Source organism: Chiroxiphia lanceolata, chromosome 13 (genome assembly GCF_009829145.1).
Source record: "Chiroxiphia lanceolata isolate bChiLan1 chromosome 13, bChiLan1.pri, whole genome shotgun sequence".
Taxonomy (NCBI): Eukaryota; Metazoa; Chordata; class Aves; order Passeriformes; family Pipridae; genus Chiroxiphia; species Chiroxiphia lanceolata.
In genome coordinates this window covers 9,535,354-9,558,521 of record NC_045649.1, presented here as the reverse complement: position 1 = coordinate 9,558,521, position 23,168 = coordinate 9,535,354, and the positions used below count along the sequence as shown (strand labels likewise).

At 42.5% G+C, this 23,168-nt stretch overlaps 1 protein-coding gene across 1 annotated transcript in view; it reads right to left on the bottom strand.

Annotated features, from left to right (window-relative positions):
- Positions 1–23,168, bottom strand: part of PHLPP2 (PH domain and leucine rich repeat protein phosphatase 2) — a 33,507-nt gene that overhangs the window by 6,056 nt on the left and 4,283 nt on the right. The window contains exons 3-15 of the mRNA XM_032701596.1: positions 20,229–20,362; positions 14,572–14,762; positions 14,032–14,157; positions 12,662–12,816; positions 8,539–8,685; positions 6,835–7,065; positions 5,907–6,109; positions 5,338–5,398; positions 4,649–4,744; positions 3,213–3,368; positions 2,263–2,463; positions 1,623–1,785; positions 282–412 (exon numbers count right to left, since the gene is read on the bottom strand). Of these exons, the coding sequence (XP_032557487.1) occupies positions 282–412; positions 1,623–1,785; positions 2,263–2,463; positions 3,213–3,368; positions 4,649–4,744; positions 5,338–5,398; positions 5,907–6,109; positions 6,835–7,065; positions 8,539–8,685; positions 12,662–12,816; positions 14,032–14,157; positions 14,572–14,762; positions 20,229–20,362 (1,995 nt within the window). The remainder of the gene's footprint in view (positions 1–281; positions 413–1,622; positions 1,786–2,262; positions 2,464–3,212; positions 3,369–4,648; positions 4,745–5,337; positions 5,399–5,906; positions 6,110–6,834; positions 7,066–8,538; positions 8,686–12,661; positions 12,817–14,031; positions 14,158–14,571; positions 14,763–20,228; positions 20,363–23,168) is intronic.

Genomic DNA, 23,168 nt, shown 5'->3' with positions numbered 1-23,168 from the left:
ACTGCATCTAAGAGAGGAATTTAAGGTCTTGGCCTTCTGGAGATATCTGATTGCTTATGCCAGAGACAGCTGGGAGAACCTCATACAATGAAAAATTGCTTGCTCTGATGTTTTGGGCTTTTTCCTACCTACAGACAGAACTCTCAGCTGCCTCAGGCAGGGAACATTATAACACCATGCAGTGCTGTGATACACACTTTACTATCCCATTTCCTCCCCTGGGAAGGGTTAACCTTCCCCCTAGTGCAGGTCACTACTGGGTTGACATCTTGATAGCTCACCTGAAGATATCCAGTGTCTTGTGTTCTAGCACCAGGTTTGTGTTTCCGCTCAGGTCCAGTTCTTGCAAGGCACTTGGCAGTGCCTCAGGGATTAGGATTTCGGTTAACTCGTTGCAGCTCAAGTCCACAAACTGCAGTAGCAACAAACAGCACAATGACAAAGAAAATACTCTTTGTTGTGTCATCAGTTACTCCAGTGCTCCTTACAAACAGCCCTGTTACTGATTGTTTCCCACACACAGGTCATGAAAATGTGTCTGACTTGTCAGCTGGAGAACTATTTATAAGCAGCAAAGACTTAGAACTTCCAATAGCCAGGACTCCAATACTGAATGATGAGGTCACACTAAAGATAAAAGAAGGCCTCTATATTCAAACCTGCCTAGCTATAATAACATTGCCCAGTGTCTCAAATGCCAGAAACTGGAAATTCCAAGTCAGAGAGGGGGTAAAGGTGAATGAGAGATGATCTTTGATCAACTCAGAAAGCTGACAGATCTAGAATGCACATCCTGTACCCTGTTCTAGAGTTGATCGAGAAAAATCATAGAACCACAGAATTGTTTGTTGGAATGGTCTATTAGAGCTCATTTTCTTCCACCCCCTGCCATGGGCAGGGACACCTTCCACTAGCCGAGGTTGCTCCAAGCCCCGTCGAGTCTGGCCTTGACACTTCCAGGGATGGGGCAGCCACAGCTTCTCTGGGCAACCTGTGCCAGGGCCTCACCACCCTCACAGGGAAGAGTTTCTTCCTAATATCAAACCTAAACCTACTCTCTTTCAGTTTAAAGCCACTTCCCCTTGTCCTGTCACTCCATTCCCTTGTCCAAAGTCTCTCTCCAGCTCTCCTGTAGACACTTTAGCTACTGGAAGGGACTCTAAGGTCTCCCTAGAGCTTTCTCTTTTGCAGGCTGAACACCCCTAGCTCTCCCAGCCTGTCTCCATAGGAGAGGTGTCCCAGCCCTCTGATCATCTTCATGGCCCCCTCTAGACTCATTCTTAATAGATCCATGTCCTTCCTGTGCTGGGATCCCAGAGCTGGAGGGAGCACTGCAGGTGGGGGTCTCATCTTAGTGGGGCAGAATCTTCCCCTTCCCTGCTGCCCACGTTGTGGGATCAGCCCAGGGTACGGGGCATTTCTGGGTGCCTCTCATCCACCCAAGTCCTTCTCCCCAGGGCTGTTCTTGATCCCTTCATCCCCCAGCATGGATTGATACTGGTCGTAGCACCTGCACTTGGCCTTGCTGGGATCTCCAGTTTCTCTAATTTCTCTAGCAGTTACTCTTCAATTTCTAACCCAAACTTTCCCCTGACATCTCTTTATCTTCTCCATATGAATACCTGAATACGGGGCAAATGCAGGATCTCTGGAAAGATGCTGATTTCATTAGAATGTGCAATAAGTGTATGAAGTAGCTTGCAGTTCGCAACCGTTGTAGGAATTGTTTTCAGTTTGTTGCCGCTCAGATTCAGTTCTTCCAAGTGTTCCAGCTTACTAAGTTTGCTGAAAAGGAAACAAAAAAAGTACTGTAACTTACAGATAAGAACTTGTCACTTTCTGAAGCTGCAGAATCCATAGACATTGCCCTTTATGAGCTACTTTTCTGATTTATTGATAGGAGACCAAAAGTCATAAGAGACGCTCTAGTAAGAGTGCAGGGTTGGCTTGGCTTGGATGTGCCTGGCTTGGATTTCTACAACAGACAGGCCCCCTTACCATCACTGCTGAAGCTGCAAATACCACCCCCTCCACACAACTAGGTGTATCCCTTGGTCCCTCTGGATGGCACCACAACTAGAAGGACAGGAACCCCTACAGACAACAGTACTCTGTGCCAATCCCTTAACATGCTTCTCCTGACTTTGTGTGTAGAAATGTCAGGCTGTTGTCATCAAGCCACAGGGAGAGCATCTTGCTCTGCCTCTGGCTCCCCTAAAATCCTGGGGAGCACTTTCGTGCCCATAAGTCTTACTGACTTACCTTGCAGGGAAAGTCTGCAGGTTGTTGTTTGCCAGATGCAGGATCCGTAGGTTTGGGTGTCCCACCAAGACAGGGATGGACTGATCTGTGAGGTTGTTATTGGTCAAGTACAGCAGTTGCAGCATGCTCAGACTCTCCTCCCCCACACATGCAGAGGGCAATGACTCCAGGCTGTTTGCAGATGCATTCAGGTACCTGAGGCTAACCACAGCAAGTGCAAGAATCAGACTTCACATCATCCAAACCACCTCATTAACAGCAGGAAAAGAAGCTATACAAATGCCACTGTGGACAGCAGCATCAGACAGGAAGCCAGACAGCACCGCAACATCCCTACTCATATTAAGATTTATGAGTCTACTAATGACATATTAGCTATATAGCACTGTGGATGCACACAGCATTTTACAGTAAACAGTGAATACTGAAGAGCCTTTGGGTAATACTGGTGGAAGCACACACCATAAACCTTTAGTAAGGCTTTAAAAGAAGGTCTGACTCCTGTCTGAATAGACAGTTATGAAAGGGTTGTTCATCTGTAAAGGTCTCTCTCATTGTTCTCCAGTGACCTGATGTACTTTCTGCTGCAATATCTGAAAATCTGTCTGGCTTCTTTCCTTTGCACCTGAATTTACGACTACTTTTAGAAACAAAGCTCTTCAGGCAGTAATGTGATCTTAAAAACAACTGCAACTGAAGCTAATTCTTTAGCTGGCTGTTGGGTTAAGCAAACCTCTCTTTTCCTGTAATTTAACAGTAACATGGACTGATTCCTTCAAATCAGCTTGATAGCTTCCCTAATGGCACCTGAATTAACTCCTCATTAAGGGCACACCTCGTTATCTCTTGTGCAAACAGCACCTCGCAAGGACAGTCACGCAGGTGCCACTTTAAGCCTTTATGGCTCCGAAGGATAATGCAGCCAAAAGACGTTTGCTACTGACACTCACTTCAGAGCCTTGAGAAAGAGTGTCTCTGGGAGTTTAGTCAACAGGTTGTGCTGAAGGTCCAGCACCTCCAGTGGAATGTGTTCTAGAAGAGGTGGAAGGCTGTGCAGACGATTGTGCCCAACCATCAGCTTCCGAAGGCTCAGGCTGCTGAGGACCCTAGAAGGACACAGGGGTTTCCATTTAACTTGGTTCACTCCTCTTGACATCCCCAGAGTGGGAAAGGTACTACTTAATCCACTTAATTTGACTGTACAGCAGAGAAAAATTAAAATACACTGATCCATAAAATGTAAACAATGACAAAGCAGAACAACACACAATGCCTCAGTCACTCTGAATGCTTGGAAGCATATCTACATTTCCCTCTATTCTACTGCAGACTGGTATCTTGTGATGCAGGTGTGCTGGTGTGCACGCACCCAGCATTCTCTCAGGCAGACAGAGAAGCCACAAGGATGGCTTTAAATGCCTGTTTTCAGCTGCAGGCAGAAAGAAGTGCTTCCTTGTGCCAACCTAAATTCAGAGCTTTAACTAGCTGCTTAACACTCCTGCATTATTCCTGAGGCAGTAAATTATTCTTTGCATAACATATATAAAATTTGGTCTCTTTCATCCATTGATATGGCTAAAATTGTCTTCTAACTTCTCATTATTACATCCTTGTTACATCCTTATCTTGCTTTTGATGTATATAACTTTTCTGTGACAATCATTAGAATGTCACTGCCTATCATTTCCTATGCTTCTTGCTTTAAATTCTTCAACCCATGCTCTGCATTTCTTCCCTGCCACCCACTTCTCCATTCAATTTTAATGCTTACCCTAGACACTGTGTCATTCATTACACTCACACTCCCACCAAACACCCTTGTTAAGCTGCTTTGCTTCTTCCCAGAATATCCTCCATACCTTGGAGAAGTCATAAATATCTGAAAACTTATATTAGTTCCTGGTTCTCCTTTACTGCATTTCTGCAGAAAGTGAAAGGGAAACAGGGAGAAAGGAGCTGGCTGATTGTGTGCTGTAAAAGCTACCTTTGAGATCAGCTGTATTGTCCCTTTGTGGTAATTCCCTATCAAAGGTAACAGATAAAATTTCTGTACATATTAGGGTCTCACCTATGATCTGTGTTCACAGACACTGCGGTAACACAAATAAGTCACAGCAGTGTGTTCTATATCAGGTGCAAACAGCAGCAGTAGCAGCTAAAAGCACAGGATGGAATTACCTGGTCTCTATTGTTAAAGAGGCTGACCTAGAAATTAGTTCCTTCCAACATCTGAATACAGAGTACTTTCAATGCTGCATAGATAAAGTGGATTATATATATCTATGTACAACAAAGAATAAAGCAACTGGAATAGCACTGTTTCTCTCTGTTCCCAGACAGCCCACTGTAGAAGAAAGCTCAGCTCCATTTATGAAGGTTTGCTGACCTTGATGGAAGCTCCACAAGGAGGTTGTAGCTCACATCCAAAACTTCCAGTTTCTTTGCTTCACAGGCCCAGTCTGGGATACACTGTAATTGATTGCTGAGAAAAGCAAGTGGGAAAAGCTAGACACCAGCATTCCATATGGAACAGACCCTGTTTGAATGCTGCATGAAGTTAGTGACAGCCAAACCAAAAACAACAGATAAAAAATGAACACCAGCATCCAAGTTAGTCATATGGAATTTATCTCATGGCTAAGCTGTGTAATGCAAACTGAGCTGGTGCATGACTTGGGAGGGCATCCTGTCTTACAGATCTCACAACACTGCTCCAAAGGCAGACACAGGCAACGAAACCAACAGCAGAGATCACTGGCACCTACTCTAACTGTTTGCTCCACAGATCCCCACCATTCAGCCCAGTAAGCTGCCACAAGTTCAGTGGTCCCTGCTTGGCTTTTCTGATCACAGACTACAGCTGAAGGACAGTCAGTCATCTGGACAGGCCATACTGGTTCAGAGGAGCTTCTGGTCTGGAACATTTCCACCATTTTTTAGTGCTGAGCTTTGCAGTTATACTGTGTTTAATTGCTCTCAACTCTGTTGAAAGCTTAAAACTTCCAGAAAATTTTGCAGGAAACAGTAAAGATGTCCAGATACTTGCTTTAAATTTTGTGCTGTATAGTTACTTACTGAGAGAGTTCTAGACATGTCAGTTGACCAGGAACTGGATAAATATTGACAGCTGCCAGACCTGATGAAGTAAAGCAAATAAGTATGATTGCAGAGCTTCAGAGAGAAAACAGCACAGGGAAGCAGCTTAGCTATCAAATGAGACTCACTGTCTTTCTTTATGGAGACTCAAGGTCTTTGTTGATCCTTTCTAACACAGAATTCACAATTCATACATCTGCCATATGGCACTACAGCATCTCACTATCCCATTTCTCAATCTGTCACGTGGGGCACCAGAACAAGGGAGAACTGTACTTTTCTTTGTGAGCTCCCAGAGAGATCCCACTGGAAGATGAATTCCTTGGACAGTAACTCAACACCATAACCTCCCCCCTGGTACACATCCTGCACACACACGTGCATATGTGATCCCTAGGAGTTAACCTCAGAGGGCCCATCACATATGGTCTTGCCACAATAACACCAGATTAAGTATTTTTTTATGTGTGGGAGAGGGCAAATGGCTGTTTTCCTTTACTCCTGAGGCTGAAAGGGAGAAGGCAGGTGAAGAAGACATAGAGACATACAATTGCTGTTGGCATAGAGGGCCCGAAGGGAGAAGCCACTCAGCGTCAGCTCTCTCAGCTTATTCCGCTCACAGTGCAGCTGCTCCAGGCTGCCCAAGGAGCTCAGATCCAGATCTGTCATCTGATTGTCTCGTAAATCCATGTAAGTCACAGATTTGTTCCCCTCCAGGGTGTCAGCTGTTGCTCTCTTCAGGTTGTTCAGCCTAAACACTCAGAGATGAGTTAAAAAGTCAGAAAACCAAACACTGAACACTGGACATCAGTAAGAAGAGAGAAGAAACAAAAGGAAAGGAAGAGTTTTGGTGAAGGCTAACACAAAAGGTGAGCACAGTGAAATGTGTGAGGAGCAATGGTGAATTTCAGGCAGTCAGTACAAACAAAAACATTTCCTTTGTCTACACTAGCATGTGTAGCCATTTTACTCATTCCCCAGTTTCTAAGAGATTCTGAAGAAAGATTCAGACTAGGAAAGAGAAGCCAGGTCAAGGGACTGCTATTTTACACTGCCACACAAAGCTAATGCAGAGAACAGATACTAGACTGCCCTGCCACAGCAAAAACCTCTTTGTCCCTTTCTGAGAGTACTGCAGTTGGCAGCCTGGAGAATCAGGATCACATCTCTAGGGCCAGGAGGCAAGAAAGGGAAGGACAGATCAAAGAGCTACCAAAGCTCAGGGTAACAACATATCACAAGAGGAAACTAGAGGGCTGGGTCACATTCAGTGTCAGGCACTGCTCAGTTAGCTCTGCTTTTCCAAGTGGATTCTGCACACCCTCAGAAACAGAACTCCCTAAAAGCTAAAGAATCAGTAAGACAAAAAACTGCACCTAGTTTATTGCAAAACGTACTAGAAGTTACACAGCTCCTCTACTGCAACTAGAAGGCAGCAATCTGGTTTTATAGACACCTGCAAGCTTCCCCCCTTACCTCAGGTCCACACTTTTGATGTGACTCATACGGTTCAGCATTGCCAGGTCCAGGGTCTCCAGCAAGTTCCCTGCCAGGGCTAGTTTGTCTAAGGCGACGAGTTTCTCACAAATTGCTGGCAGTTCACAGAAGTTATTGAAAGAAAGCCCAAGACAACTGAGTTGCTGGAGGTTTCCCAGCTCTTCTGGTAAGGATGTGAGGAAATTGCCATCAAGCCAGAAGGTCTGGAGACTGCAGCAGTGAAAAAGAGAAAATAATTCCACAAAGAGTAGTGAACATCGCATTTAATATTTTCAGTGCATTTTCTCATGTAGCTAGCTGGTCTCAGTGTGGCTATTTTTCAAAGATACCGAACAGCTAATTTTATTCTTATACACACAAAGTTACTAAAGTACTTTTATCACACATGTAATAAGCTTGGAACTGCATATATGCAACACCAAACAGTTCTTAAATTATTTTGGAGGTAAACTTCCAGTTGTGCCAAAGATTGTAAGTTAACACAAGCAAAATACAAATCAGTACTTATGTTGTAAACGGAAGTTATTTACTTAATTATTTGGTTTTCTAAAAATGGCACAGTTTAATCACAATATCTACCACAATAACACATTGGTAGCAGATTTTTACACTCTAGTTGTCTGTTCCAACACTAGGAAAAGAATAGGAAGGCTTTCTGTTGTAAGGTGAATTGTTTCAAAGTCTGCATGGCTTTTGAGACTCAGATCCCAAATATACAATTTCTCTTACTATGATTATGTTCCAGAGAACTTCCTGACCACTGTTTAGTGGTGGTAGAAATGCAATCTGAGGCCACAAAATAAGGGCTCAAGGGGTCATCAAGATAACTGGACCTGTAACTAAGCTGTAAACCTCCCTAAAGTGTAAGCCTACACACAGCTTTTTCCTCACAGTTTGCATATGGCTAAAAGATCACTCTGGAAATTACTTGCTTACATCCAGTGTGGCTCCAGACACTTCTTTTTTAAAAACACAAGCTGGAGAAAAAGCAGGCCACAATGAACCAAAAGCGTGACACTGATGTTTATCTAAGCAAATGTAATAATAGTCCTGCAATTAAATCTACCTAAGCTTAAGCTTTTATACATTTGGGGTAGCTACAGGGGAAAATGGACAAGGTTTTTATTCCAGCAAACACCTTACGACAAAATCTTCAGATGGGATTGCCCCAATATTTCCATGTTAAAATCCTCTAACACAAAAAGCAGCCAATTCTGCAGAACACTATCAAAACATACCCAGTGCTGACAAAAAATCACTAGACCCCTGTGAAAAGTTACCACAGAAAAGTTTTCTGTAACAAACTAAAACTTCAATAGAAATTGCATCAGTACTGAAAATATTAATACAAATAATAAATTCAGAAATTCACACAACTCTGCAGCTGCAGAGTAATGTGCATTGACTCATCTGAGAAACAATACAGTTGCCTTCAATGCCTCAGCTGCATCAAGTTTCCTCATCTTTTCTACACCAGCAACCTTAACATTTTAACAATAGTGATTAAGGGATTGCACATCTTGGTTCTTGACCTTCTGCTGAAGTCAAATCAATCATTCAGCCTTCATATGCAGAACAGGCTGCCCTACACTCACACTTTCCGAAGCAGTACCTGCATGTCAGCAGTGCTCAGCTGAGGCACCAAGGATGGTTATGATCAACAGGTGAAAAGAACATACTCACTTCAACAGTTTGCCAATCTGACTTGGCAGGTAATGAAGTCCATTACAGGAAATATTAAGCTCTGTCAGAGTAGAGATCTCACACAGTGATACAGGAAACTCTCCCAGTCTATTATTGGACAGGTTCAGATTCTTCAACTGAGAAAACCTATTGGCAAGAACACTAGTTAATTCATAAACCTAAACAGTCTCAAAGCAAGAACATACAAAACCAGTCATAAAGAATTCTTAAGTCTTTGTACACTGGTGATACAATCAGCTAACTCGTTACAGTAGTTCCTGCACAAATTTAATTTTAAGTCACTGATATTTTTCACAGTGGTCATGCTGAAAGTGATCAAATACCATGGTTTTACTGCAGAAACCAATAACGACCTTCTACCCTGATTTGACAGGCTTCCTCCTAGTGACTAAGATTAGAGAGACTAAAACACTCAGTTCAAAAAAATAACCTTCAAAGAATTAATTAGAGTAAAAGTCTACAATTACGCTGCTTGGGAAAAGAGGAGCTGAAAACATTCACAGCTGTGACTATTCTGAGAACAACAGAAAATGGGAATCCCCTTTTCAAGCTGAGCACAACAGAAAGCTGAGCAGAGCTGTGAAAGGGAAAACTAGGAAAGTGCTCACTTCATGCTGGGAAGCCCCAAGACCTGCACCCAGAGGTGCTTGATCAGGATTCCATGTCTACAGTGCCCCTCGCTCAGCACACTACTCCAGGTACTGCCCCAAGTGCTGACACAGCCCCATGGTCACTACAGTCCCACCTGTGCTTGACAAATGATTGCCTATTCCATCCCCTTCCATCACTGGCCAAAGTCCAGAGAGAGAGAAGGAATTCACACGGGCTGGCGTAACATAGAGGAGGTTCTTCTCCAAGAGTTCCTGCCTCTTTCTACAGGAAACAAAAGTATTTTTCCCCAAGTAATAACCTCCTCATCCCAAATTGGAATCATCAGAAATTAATTCAGTGGGGAAATTAATATCTCACTTTTATGAAGTAACTACAAATTTCATGTACCATAGAACTACTTCTTGGAAACAGAAGTTTATTAATCTGCCCCACCTATCTGAGTTTTTGCCAGGTATTGGTGAATAGCTCTTATTTTGAAGCAAAAGTTTTAATATAGGTAACAAAACTAAGGTTAATGAGCTTGAGGGAGAATATTGCTTCTAGCTTGAGATGTTGTAAAATATAAGACTGAAAGATTCTGAAGTATTTTTATTTTTTATAGTGACCCTTCATCAGACTCAAAATACTTGGAATGATCTGTGTAGGAATTATGCATTATATTTCTCCATTTTGCTTCATAATCTTGGGGGGGTGGCTGTTCTTTTGAAAGAGGGAGCATAGCTGAAACTTGGACATGGGTTGTTTGCTGTCATATAAATAAGGCATCAGCATTCCATGTTTGCTGCAGCCACAGACTCTCTTGTACCACAACTGAATGCCAAAGAGAAAGATGTTGTGTTGGTAAAAGCCTTCCTCAAGGGAACACACTGCATAATGCAAAGATCTAACAAGGATACAAAACCCAGAAACTTGCACATGGAACTTCAGCACAATATTGGAGAAGAATAAAACAATGAGGATAAACCCAAAGATTTGAACTTATTAGCTGGTTCAACTTGAAGAGATTTAGGACAGGTCACAGCTCTCAGGTTCTGAAATCAGCAAACACTTTAATGAAATTGCTTTCTCTGAAGTTCTGCAATGGCTACAGCACCTCTCCTTAACACCAAGCAGCATTTCTCTCTCATTAGCAGAGTGTGGTGAGAAGCTGCCCCAAGAGACACAGCACTACACACAACAGCACCACCAACGTTTAGAATTCATCCCTCTGCAACAATATCAAAGCAAACAGAAGAGGGGTATTAAAGTTTCCAAAAGCTGAAGGGAAACTGGTACATGACACAGCTTGGTCTGAGATTCCTTGAGCAGCCTTCCATACTCAATGGGGAGGACGATACTCAAAAGCTTTTTGAGTTCTCCTTCTGTTCCTTCTCCTTTGCCCCAATAATCTCATGTAGGGATGTAGGAATGGAGTGCAAATGCAACTGTCATTCAAGCTGCATACATGAACCAGGTATTATAGAGAATAAAGATCCTGAAATCGTTGTGGGTCCTCCTTTTGGTCTGTGCTCTCACAGGCATACTGACATAACAGCAAAGAGGTGAGGAAACAGTAATGAATCTTCCATGGGATGACCATCCTCTGCTCAGCAGCCCAAACTGGTGCTGCCCTGAAACATTCCCCGTTTAACACAACAGCCTGTTCTACCAGCAAAGCTCCCCAGCACAACTCTGTATCTGCTGGCTAAAACACTGACAAGAGACATGCACACATAACGTGTGCACACACATCAATGAAGACCAGATCTGAGTGTTTTTCAGAAAAAGGAGACACTTGAAAGGCAGTTTGTTTTGTTAAAAATGAGCTAGGACATAAAACATGTAGGGTTATTTAATGCCCTTTGCTTAACGTTTTCCCTTTAGTTAATTATTTTTGTTCCATTATTATAGATATAGCTAATTAGACTCCTAGAGCTTTAAAGAGTTCCTGAGAGGAAGAGATCTGACTATTGCAAAAAATTCTGCTGTTGGGAATTGACAGTCTCAAGGCACTGGTGGCACATACTGCAAATGAGCAAGGGTCTTTTTGTGGGGCTGTGACCTGAGAAACATCCTAAAAACCTCAGAAAGAAAACCTTTTCAAAAGGCAATGAGCAGCCTTATGTGGGCTACCTAATGCTACCTGTTTATTCAAGATTGTGTGAAGTGAGGACTTCTTTTATGGCTTTTGTTTGTTTGAGGATTTCAGCTTCATCAGACATAGTCACTGCCAGGAAAAGAGTCGAGTTTCTGACATGTCAGATTTCTTGTTGACTACATGCAAGGTCAAAAGAAATTTCAAGCCCCTTTGCTGATCCTGTGAACCAAGGACACCGCATTTTAGAAAATAAAGTTTTGGTACGCTTTACATCATCATACAATGTATTTGAAGAGAGAAGTAGAAAGCAAAATCTTAAATTATTTTAAGCAGCTTTTCCAATAACAGAATCTATTACAATTCAACAGTTAGAAAACATTTAAACAAGTCTGGAATTAAAACAAAACCAGACTAGACTCGGCTCTCAATGAAACTGCAAAGTATTCCCACAGGTGAGTAATTTTTTTCTCTATATACCTCCATGGATACCTGGGTATCTCATGACTCTGTAAGAAGAAAAATGAAATAACACACTAATAGGCCCCTAGAGACAAACAAAACAAAACCACCACCCACCGCTCCCGCTCTGCTCCCAACCCACAAAAAAGCAAACCTCAAAACCCCAGAACAACAACAAAAAAACCCTAAGCAGTTTTGCAAAGTTTCTTCAAATGCATTTTTCTTAAGGCACAATGTGTTCCAAACAGAGCCATTGGACAATATTACTACAGGCTTCCTACTGGCTTTTGAAATCCATAAAGCAACTCCTTGAATTCTACTTAGCATGGCTAGTATAGATATCAACAGACTAATCTTCCTCTAGGTTTTTATGGGTTTTGGGAATTTAAAAATACTTTTGTAAGACACCTTGGCTTACCTAGGATGACTACATCATGCTTCCATACCATCACACAACTACTGCTCTCTTAAAAGTAGATCAAAGTTTCCAAAGCAAAACCGGAGTCTCATAGGCCCTCTGCCAATTCCAAATGCACATTAAGAACTTGCCAAAACATTTTTTTCAGATTTGAATTTCTTCTTACAAACTTATTTACTCACAATAGCAGCATTATGCTTTCCCTCACCTTTTATTTTATACGCCAAGATGTTCTCTGTTTAGCAAGCAGCCTTACATTACTATTGTATCACATCCATATAAATGGCACATCACCCCACAATGCTCATCTCAGATCAGAATTAGCACAGAATCTGTAGAAGGGAGCTCATGAATACTCTAAGTTGTTGGGAGCTTATGTCTGCCTGTGCTGTCCAGTTCTGCTTCCAAACCCCTCACTTGTTAGAGCTTCCTGAAGATCAGTCTTTTTATCAACCCCAAGAGAACTGGCAATACTTTATCCCTGGATCCACATGTCAAGGACTCCAAATGTAGAAGAAAAATAATTCTTTGCAGACCTGCAAAGAGAGTCGAGACTCCCTGCTCCACTTGATCTCATAAAATTGTGTCGTAGGTTGAGGTAGGTGATATCTTGACTATAGAAGAGGTGTTCAGGTAGTTCCTCAAGGCTGTAGCATGAAAGATCAACCATGCTAAGTCGCATAGACACAACCTGAAAAGGAGGAGAAAGAGCTGCAGCTGTGCAATGATTTTTCTCTGAAGTCTAACGGAAGACCAAAGAATGCAAAGGTGAAAGTAGCAAACAATTGCAAGAATGTGAAAGAACTCCTTGTATCCATCAGGTAGAGTCCATGGAGTACGAGTCTATGCCATTTGCTACACCCCTGACAAGGATACCAACCTGGACTCACAAAAAGCCCTTCTCTGTATGTGCACAGGGCACTGCCTAAAGTCTAGGCTGTAAGAGAGCCAACCTAATGGAGAAAAACAGATCTTGGGCTGAGGAAACTCTTGAGAAAGGATGACCTCCAAGTGCCTTCCAAAGGTGCAAGTAGCAACAGGAGGCAGTTGATTTTCCAGATCAGTTCTTTGAGGTTTACAGAACCTCTGCCTAGCTGCTTCTTCTGTACTTCTACCTACTTCTTTTTTTTGTTAGTTTGTTGAGGGCATAAAATTTGAAACATAACTTGTTATGAAAAGCCTTAATAAATTATGGTTTTGCAACACTTCATAAAGTCTTTGCAAATACCAGATCTCCTTTCATTATGTTTTATTTCAAGGTCTTTGATGCTTCGTTTGACATTTTATGACCTGCTTTAATCTGACCTTATTTCATAGTTCATTTATAGATATATTACAAAATATATATACACCCATTTATACATGGGTTATACATACAACCATATCTGTGAGGCCAAAGTGTGGTTCAGCATTAAGCTATCATCATCGAATCACACTCTAATGTGAAATAAAGCAGGTCAGTGTGTTCTGATGCACACGTCCCCTGCTGACCTATGATCTCTGTGACTCAAATCTAGCAGGGCAACCCTGTGAATGCCCAGCTCGCACTTCAGGCAGGTTCAAGTATGGCAACAAGTGCAATTTGTAGGTTTCTGTGGCTGTTAAGTCAGGCAGTCCCTGGGGTTTGCTCTAGTGACCTGTCATGAAGTTACTCTCACAGGTGCAGCAGGGGTTAAAACAACACAGAACTACTGCTGGACATTGTTGCACAGGTAGAAGAGAAGAAAAGGCTAAAAGAAAAATCTCTGTAATCCAGAGTACAAAGGCAATAAAGAAAGCTGGAAAGTGTCCTAGGTGCTTTCCCCAACATCCTAGCTTGACCTCTGCCTGCAGACCAAGACTGCATCCAAAAACCCTTCCTATCCCTCCACCCACGGCCCGAAGCACAGTGTCCCCAGGGCCTCACCGTGGACGCCCTCCGGTGCCACCGCTGGCACTCTGCCAGCGAGTCAAAGGAAACGTGGTACGTCTGAGCCTGTGCTCCAGCCGAGGTGAAAGCAAGGGTGTACTGCCGGCGTTTCATCTCTTCCACCTGCAAAGGGAGAATTGACAAGTCTGCCTAAGCTCCAGCAGCTACAACCGACCTGGAGTCTAGGGTGAGGTATTAACGACCATCAGTAATATTACAGTTTGCCGAAAACACAGCTGTAAAGTCACTGGAGAAAAACTCAGAAGTAAATCCTGTTTAACACCTTTCTGATGTAGATCCAAGAAGTAATAATTTCCAGGGTGTCCATTCACAACATTGGCAAGTAATGTGAAAGCAGAAGTAGTGTCTCTTCATTTTAGTAGCCTTCAGACTACTACTTAAGCAAAGCAAGTAGAAAAGGGCTGTGTGTGTTAACACTGCTACAAAAGCCTACGTTAGCCTCTTGTGGATGATTCCCATCATTACAATCCCTTCTTCCTTCCCAAGCTACAGAGAGCTAACCAAAAAAAGCCTTACCTTCCCTCCAATGAGAGGCAAGATGTGCATCTTCCCTGCATGGCTGTCCTTCACTGAGGACACAATGAGGCACGTGCCACAGAGAGTGACTGAGCGCTCTGCCCACTTGTGCAGCTGGGTCTTTCCTTTGCGGACGTTATAGACTCCAGAGAGGAGAATGCGATCCAACTGTTCCACCTGACACGGCTTTTCTGAAGAAAAAGGGGTCATTAGCATTTACTTTCCATACATTCTTCGTTCTCATCTGAGTGTACAAATAATGACACAGATCTGACATGCAAAACCAGGTGTTGTTAAGAAGCTGCACTTCAAAAAAAAAAAGCCTCATGCAGAGAACAAGTAACTTCCTCAGTCAGCGCAGGAACAGCTGAGCAGCACCATCACGGGCCTCCCAAGCAATGTTAGAATGGTTGCCGTGCAGTGTGTTTTTAATCTACAGATAATTACAGACCTTAGCAAACCTGACAAATATCCTTCATTCAGATGCAACAGAAAAGCTCTTTCAAACTCTCGTTAAATCAGCTAAAGTCACAGAAACCATTCAAATAAGTGGCTTCTACTGAGTTTTCAGGGAAGGCCTGGAAAATCAGCTACAGAAGGAAGTTCTTTCGCTGAAGATAACTGTTGTGGTTTTGCCTGGGATATAATTCATTTTCTTCCTAGCAGACGGTGGAGGGCTGTGTTCTGGATTCCATGTGAGAATAATGTTGATAACATCCTGCTGCTTTTTGGGTTGTTGCTCAGCAATGGTGACCCCAAGTCAAGGACTTTTCAGTGTCCCATTCTTTGCAGTGAGCAGGTGCACAAGAAGTGGAAGGAAGCACAGCTGGGACAGCTGATCCAAACTGGCAAAAGGGATATTCCACACCGTAGAAGATCATGCCCACTTGTACAAACTGGAAGAAGTGGGTCAGAAGGGCCAATCACTGCTCAGGGAGAGGCACTGGTCAGCGTGTGATGAGCGATTGTATTGTGCATCACTTGTGTTTTATTCCTCTCTCTTTGTTATTTCCCTTTTCATTACAATTATTGTTATTATTTTACTTTATTTCAATTATTAAACTGTTCTCAGCCCACAGGTTTTACCTTTTTCCAATTCTCCTTCCCATTCCATGGGGGAAGCAGTGTGTGGGGTGAGCAGCTGCATGGTGCTTAGTGGCCACCTGGTGTTAAACCACAACAGTCCTTTTTTGTGCCACATGTGGGGCACAAATGGTGGAGACAGACAGAGCTGACCAGACTGTGCTAAAACAAATTTGCTACAAGCATTTACTGTACTGGTTAATAGTGACTGGTCACAATGTTGATTTATTTGCTCTGTTTTGTGGCACTTACATACCACCTTACCTGCTGTAAGGGCTGGGTTAAGGTTATCGTGTTGTACCTTGTCATCTGGCCTGTGTGCTCAGCACAGCCCTCACCTCTTGTGCTCTGGTGCCATATAGTGGAAAATACCAACAATGACACTGTCTGCCTTTTCTTCTTGGAGAGCCTGCCTAGGAAGCAGACACTTCCCACATCCTCCTTTTCTCCACCAGGCTAATTACAACAGCGTTTGGGAATTTTGAATATCCTTGGGAAACTGAAACCAGTGTGGTCCTACTGCTAGGAATTATGAATGTGGTTCAGGTCTTGTTTAGGGTGAAGTAACTATTTGCAGCTACTCTAAGCCATGACAAGCACTGTGGCTGCTCAGATCTGACTGGAGGCTGCTGCCGTAATGGACATGCTGGAACTCCAAAAGGAAGTGGAGCCAAAGGCAGCCCAGCAGTGTCACAGCTGATATTACTAATGCATTCTTCTCCACCCCTTTGACAGCAGAGTGCAGTTTGCTTTCACTTGGAGGGATGTCCAGTACACTTGGCATCAACTGCCCCGGGGTGGAAATACAGCCCCACCATCTGCCATGACCTGATCCCTGCATTGGAACAGGGGGAAGCTCCAGAACACCTGCAATACATGGCTGATATCATCATGTGGGGCAACACAGCAGAAGAGGTTTTTGAGAAAGGGAAGAAAATAGTCCAAATCCTTCTGAAAGTTGGTTTTGCCATAAAACAAAGGTCAGGGGACTTGCATAGAAGATCCATTTTTTTAGGAATAAAATGGCAAGATGGATGTCATCAGAATGCAGTGGATATGATTAACAAGATAATAGCAATGGCTCCACCAACTAAGCAAGAAACACAAGGTTTTTTAGGCATTGTGGGATTTTGGAGAATGTATATTCCGGATTACAGTCTGATTGTCAGCCCTCTCCATCAAGTGACCTGGAAGAAGAATGATTTCAAATGGCCCTAAGCAACAACAAGCCCTTGAACACATCAAGCAGGACACTGTTCAAGCAGTAGCCCTTGGGCCATTTGTTCATGCAGCCTTGGGCCAGTCCAAATAGGACAAGATGTAAAACACGAGCTTTACAGTGCAGATGGGAAGAATGGCCCTACCTGGAGCCTCTGGCACAAAGCACCAGAGACACTCAAACTCAACCCTTCAGCTTCTGGATAGAGGATTTGAAGTCCACTATACTCTAATTGAAAAAGAGATACTGGCAGCATATGAAGGGCTTTGAGCTGCTTTGGCAGTGACTGGCACTGTGGCCCAGCTGCTCCTGGCACCTCGCTGGGGTGCTGGGCTGGATGTTCAAAAGGAGGGTCTCCTCTATGCATCATGCAACTGATGCTACATGGAGTAAGTGGGTCACATGGATCACACAAGTTCAAATAGGGAACCTCAGTCATCCAGGAATCTTGGAAGTGATCATGGATTGGCCAGAAGGCAAAGATTTCCAAATGTCCCCACAGGAGGAGGTGACACATGCTGAAGAGGTCCCACTGTATTAAGGAACAGAAAGTGAAAAGCAATATGCCTTGATCACTGTTGCTCAGCAGTGCCTACCCCAAGCCAAGGACCTTTTAAATGTCTCACAGATGCTTTTCAAGATCCTGTCCGCTGTTTATGCTCTCTTACTGATTAGGAATATTTTCCAAATAGTCACTTAATCGAACACTTTAAAGAATAGGAATAAGCCTGACCTGACAGAGCAATGAGTTTGAAGTGTTAAGAATCTCCTCATATAAATTTTTATTCATTTTATCCTAAATAATCCCCAAGACAGATGCTGGCAACTGATACTTTGTTCTACTTAGGAAAGGATACCTCTTTTAGAAGTTGCTGCTGACATGCTGCTTCTCTCTTGAACTGTCCTACAAGTGTCCTGATATCCAGAAGCAGCATGAAGCTGCAGGGATTCATATTCCAGTATTCTCCTCCCCTAAAGTCAGACAGAGGAACTGAGCAGCCAACACATGTCAGACAATGACAAAAAAAACTCATTAGATGGGCTGGAAAAATATTCTCACTGTTGGTTATACATGCCCCACTTCCAGACACAAACCATACTCCAAACATTTATTAGGAGCAAAAAGTTAACTACAAACTAAAGCTGTTATACTGTTTCTCAGTTAGACAGCAGATCTTCAGCTTGTCAAATCTAAAGCATTGTCTTGATGCCCATACCTGGCCGAATTTAGCTGAAACATTTAGCTGTTTATTTGCAACAGTTGTTTTGTTTCAGGGACATGAAGTGTGGCAGATGTCCTTTATTAGTGAGAAACTGTAAGCATCCACAGAAAAAATTGCTTTGATTTCACCAAGCTGAAAGACTAGCCCCAGACTTGTAAGAAAACAGTATTATGGGACCACAAACAGTGTCCTACTGACTGTGACAGCAGCACTGTTCCAAGCATTACCAAGCAGCTACACCAATCCTCTGGTTTCCCTATCTGCTCCAAACCCACGACACCTATGTCCTAGAGCAGGGCCAGGGGAGGCCATGGAAACAGTCATGTGGTTGGAGCACCTCTCCTATGGAGACAAACAGAGAGTTGGGGTTGTTCAGCTTGGACAAGAGAAAGCTCTGGGAAGAAAGAAACAAGAAAGGCATAGGAAGACTTTTTACCAAGGCCTGTAGTGACAGAACAAGGGGCAACAGTTCTAACCTGAAAGAGGGTAGATTTAGATTGGACATAAGGAAATGTTTTACAGTGAGGGTGGTGAGGCCCTGGCACAGGTTGCCCAGAGAAGCTGTGGCTGCCCCATCCCTGGAAGTGTTCAAGGCCAGGTTGGACGGGGCTTGGAGCAACTTGGGATAGTGAAAAGTGTCCCTGCCCATGGCAGGGGGTGGAACTGGGTGATCTTTAAGGCCCCTTCCAACTCAACCCAGAGTCTGTGATGCCATGATTCTAAGTAGTGTTTCTCTGGGGAAAATCCATATTTCCTCTCTTATGTTTTCAGCTGTAGGCTTTGCAAAATTGTTGTATCATCCTCCATAGCTTTCCCTCTAATTCCTCTGCTAACTTTGAGAATCACTTTGTCAGCATTTGCTTTTACTTTCTTAAAACAGGTCTCCTGAATACTCTTCAACCCCTATATTTCTTCCTTCGCAGCCTCTTTCTAAGCAGGAGCAGCCTCCCACACTGACTGAAACTACTCAATTTCATTTTCTACCTACTTGCTTCCATGAAGTTGAGTCACTGTTCCTGAATCCTCAGCAGTTCCTGCCTGACACAGCCAAAATAAATTGCTCATTTTTTCTTCAAAAGCTCTCCATAGCCCTAGGCTTTATGCCTTTCCTCCTTCCAGCTGAAGTAACTTCTGACTCCCTCTTCCTTGCCCCATAAATTCAGACTACTCATCAAACTTCTTTCCATCTGTTATACTGTTTTGTGTATATATATATCTATATCTATATTTGCATATATACAGCATATACACTGTTTTGCCTGTTCTGCACACAGCTCCCCGACCAAAAGGGTTTGTCTCAGATAACAGAGTGAGGAAGCTGATTTCTCATGAATGCATTTTCTGACACTGAACAAACAAATGATGGCTAGTAGCTTAGTCTGGGTGCCCAGATCCATGAAGCAAGAATAATTTTCGATTAAAAGCACTTTGATTTTTTTTTCTGAAATGCAAAAAAATACACAAGTGAAGTATTTAAAAGTAAGGAAATAATTTCTTTATTAGCTTTCCTCTCCCTTATTTCTTTTATATTTCATCTTAACTTCAGTGAATTCCCTTTCTGAGTGCTAGCACCATAGACCACAGGTCTCTGACTGTCATTCTGTGGCTCCTTGTGCACACTGTGTCCTGACCAAACCGATTCAGCAGCCACTTTCCCAAGTCTGGCTTCTGCAATCCAATGCCCTGGGTTCCTGATGGCAGCCTGCATTATTATTAACCAGCTGGCACCTTCTCTCTCTAGTTACAGGCTGTGGAGGTATTTGACCAGGACCTTCCTGACATTTTTTGTAAATGCAATCTCCAGGTACATCTAGACCAAACTGCAATATGTTTCTGATCCCACTGGGAGCTACAAACCATCAGCTGCAACACCAGAAACTAAAGACAACAGAGCAATCCCATGGACCTATCTTCATATCAAGTCACAGACAGAAACAAAACAACTACAGAACTGTGAGTTTTTTCTATTAATCTTGAAAATGTTTTATTTTAAGAAATGCTTACTGGTACTTTGGGTGCTTGATGCAGCCCTCTATAAAGGCAGCAGGCCGATGACTAAGGCTTCAGCTGAGTTCCAGCTCACAGTTACAGCTACAGGAACAGTGACAGTGTGCACACACACAATTTCTTACCACTGTAAAAGCGAATCATACAGCTGAGATCAGAGTTTGCTGCCTCTTCCTGCATTCTGAGAGGATCATCAAAACCCAACCCAGCCAAGTAGTCATACACAATCTGAAGGGGTTTTTCTGTGGGCTCCAGCCTCCTGTCAAAACATACAAGAAAATAGTTTGAGAACACAAAAAAAATTAAACAATTCTCAATGCAGCAAAGGTGTGAGGAATAGTGACACTCTGGCTGTTCTGCTCCTCTGAAAAGGTCTTGCAAGCATGCACCCTTGGGGCTGTGCTCCCTGCTTGGCAAGCAGCACTTGAGAACTGTAGCACTTGTGATTACATTGCAGAAGAGAAACAGAGAGGAAAAGCAATAGGCATAAGCCACACAATCCATGGTGAGCATTTCCATTCCATGATTTAAGGAGCACCAGGAGGAAACAATGACAAGACACAAAACCAGAAATACTGTGCAAAAAGCAGATGCCAAATAATTAAAAATCCCTACGTACAATGACTCAAAGATATAAAAGAACTCTTAAATTTTTCTTCCAAACGCAGCTGGGAACAAAGCATATGAAGAATCCTCCTGAAGAAAAAGTTCTAAAAAGAAAGAAAAAAAGAAATTTCCTACTCTCTTCAGCTCTCACCAGTGCAAGAGTCTCATATTTTGGCAAATTAACTCCACCAGTACATTTAAAAAGGACTTTTTAGGACTACAGAAGATTGCAGGAAGGATTCAGTGACTAACTTGAATAAATGGCAACAAGAAAAGTTCTCCCGAACCATCAGGTTTAGCATATTCAGAACAGAAAAGATGTTTTCTGATCCTCTCTTCTTGCTTCTTCCAGAGAACCTGAATTGTTATTTTCTGCAATAAAAACAACTGAGTTTCTCACTAAATTAGAAGTTTTACTTTAGGAAAAAAATACCAGTGTAAAAGATTAAGCACCGAAAACATTAGATAGGAATTAAAATAAACTGTTATAATGGTCAACCCACTATCCACCATTAAAAAAAATCTCTATTTTTAATCTGAAAGTGCCTAGTTTCAGATTACAGTCACTGGACCTCAGCCGTCACCTATTCTTTAAGCAGACATTTATAAATCATGTCATTAACCATTCAAACTTCCTCTTCAAGATGAGGTTCCATGTGCTTTTAAAATTTTTCTTGCAGTAGGGTGGGTCTACTTTGATTAAAAAGGATTTTTACTACCCAATTGTTCTTAGTTTATCCCCACTCTGTCAGCACCAGTAGGACTGGTCCCTGTATCCATGCACTGCAGAGAGGTATTGGTTCTGCTCAACAGCTTTTATAATCCTGGAATCAAACCTACTCTTGACTGTTTGGCACATTCACTCATATCCCTTCAATCCAAGAGTCCTCCTGAATCACAGTTTTGGCAAGTTACAGCATCCTTCCTCTCCTCTGCAGAATTTAGTATGCTTGTCTTTTACAAACCCAGTGTTTTCCAGGGAGTACTCCATGCTAAACCATTTACATCAGCCTGCTGCACTGACTTCTCAGTACCCATCACTCCCTCCATCCATGCCCTCCTGAGCATGATCTTTTTTTTAGCCACAGGTTATTAACAGAAAAACTGAACAGTGCAAATTTATCTTTCTTCTTTCAAACACACATGAACTCCTCATCCAAACCAGGATGCTTACACTGAATAACAGTTTCCAGTCTGTAAGGTATCAGTCAACGAGTTTTACTGGTTTGTGCACTGCTTTTCTCCCCACGACATCAGAACACAGAATCTCAGGACACCTTAAGTTGGAAGGGACATTTAAAGGTCATCTACTCCAACCTCCCACCATGGACAGGGACATCTTCAACTCGGCCAGGTTGCTCAGAGCCCTGTCCAACATCTCACTGCAACAAATGACTAATGCCTTTGGCAACTGAGCTTGAAATTTCAAAGCATCAAGATCAAGCTTGTTTGGTAGGACCTGTTTTCCACTAAACTTTGTTGACTTGCATAACATTGTTTATATTGTGTGTCTGAACGTGAAATATTTTACTGCTGCATGTACCAAACCCTTCCGCTTCCTCTCACCTCTTTTCAAGAACAAAAATATTTCTGATTCTTTTTAATGATTCTATCAGAGTATTTACACTATTACTGATAGCTTTACAAATGTCATCTCATAATTAAGGTAGGACCAATTTCATAAAACATGCACCATTTACATGTACCTAGTCCTCCAGGCTTCCTTTGTAGTCACCAGGACGCATTTCAAGAAGATGTAAAATGACCTCAGGTATTTCAAGGAGATACATTGCAACTCTTTCACTTCACACACAGAACCTCTGGATCACTCTCAAAGTTCTGGTGCAAAATAACAAAGTTTCTAGCCTGAAAAGGCAATGTAGTTGATATGCAGCTGACCCAGAAAACCAGTTCTTACTGCTCAACGCTTGCTAAGCCTGCTTAGGGCAACTTTGCTCCCTGCTTTTGTTTTACACAGAAATATATCTACTTACTAGCCAGAAGGCTCTATGTGAAATAACCCCCTTCCTCTCACTTCAGAAATTGTCTCTTGGAGCTTCTATTCACTAATAAGTTGATGTCAGCTAAGATGGAGTTCTTGTACAATCAGTATGAAAAGGTGATGTATTAAATGTTTTTTCTTTCCCTGGATGTAGGACAAGAGATTAGTTCAAAAGAGCGTAATGCCATCAATTCTGTTTTCTCTGCTGAGATTTCAGGCTCTCAGCCTTCTTTAGAACTGTCTGTCAAAATTTACAAGCTCAGAGTCAAGCACTTCTACAAATATGTAACTGAGGTTTATGTTATCACTTAATTATTTTTTTTTTTGCTACAGAAACACAAACATTCAAAAGAGCTTTCTGAGATAATCTTGGAAATGACAAACCTATGTATCTGTCTCCTTTAACAGGCAAGAAACTGGAATAAATAATAGATTGCACCAAACCAAACACTGCTGC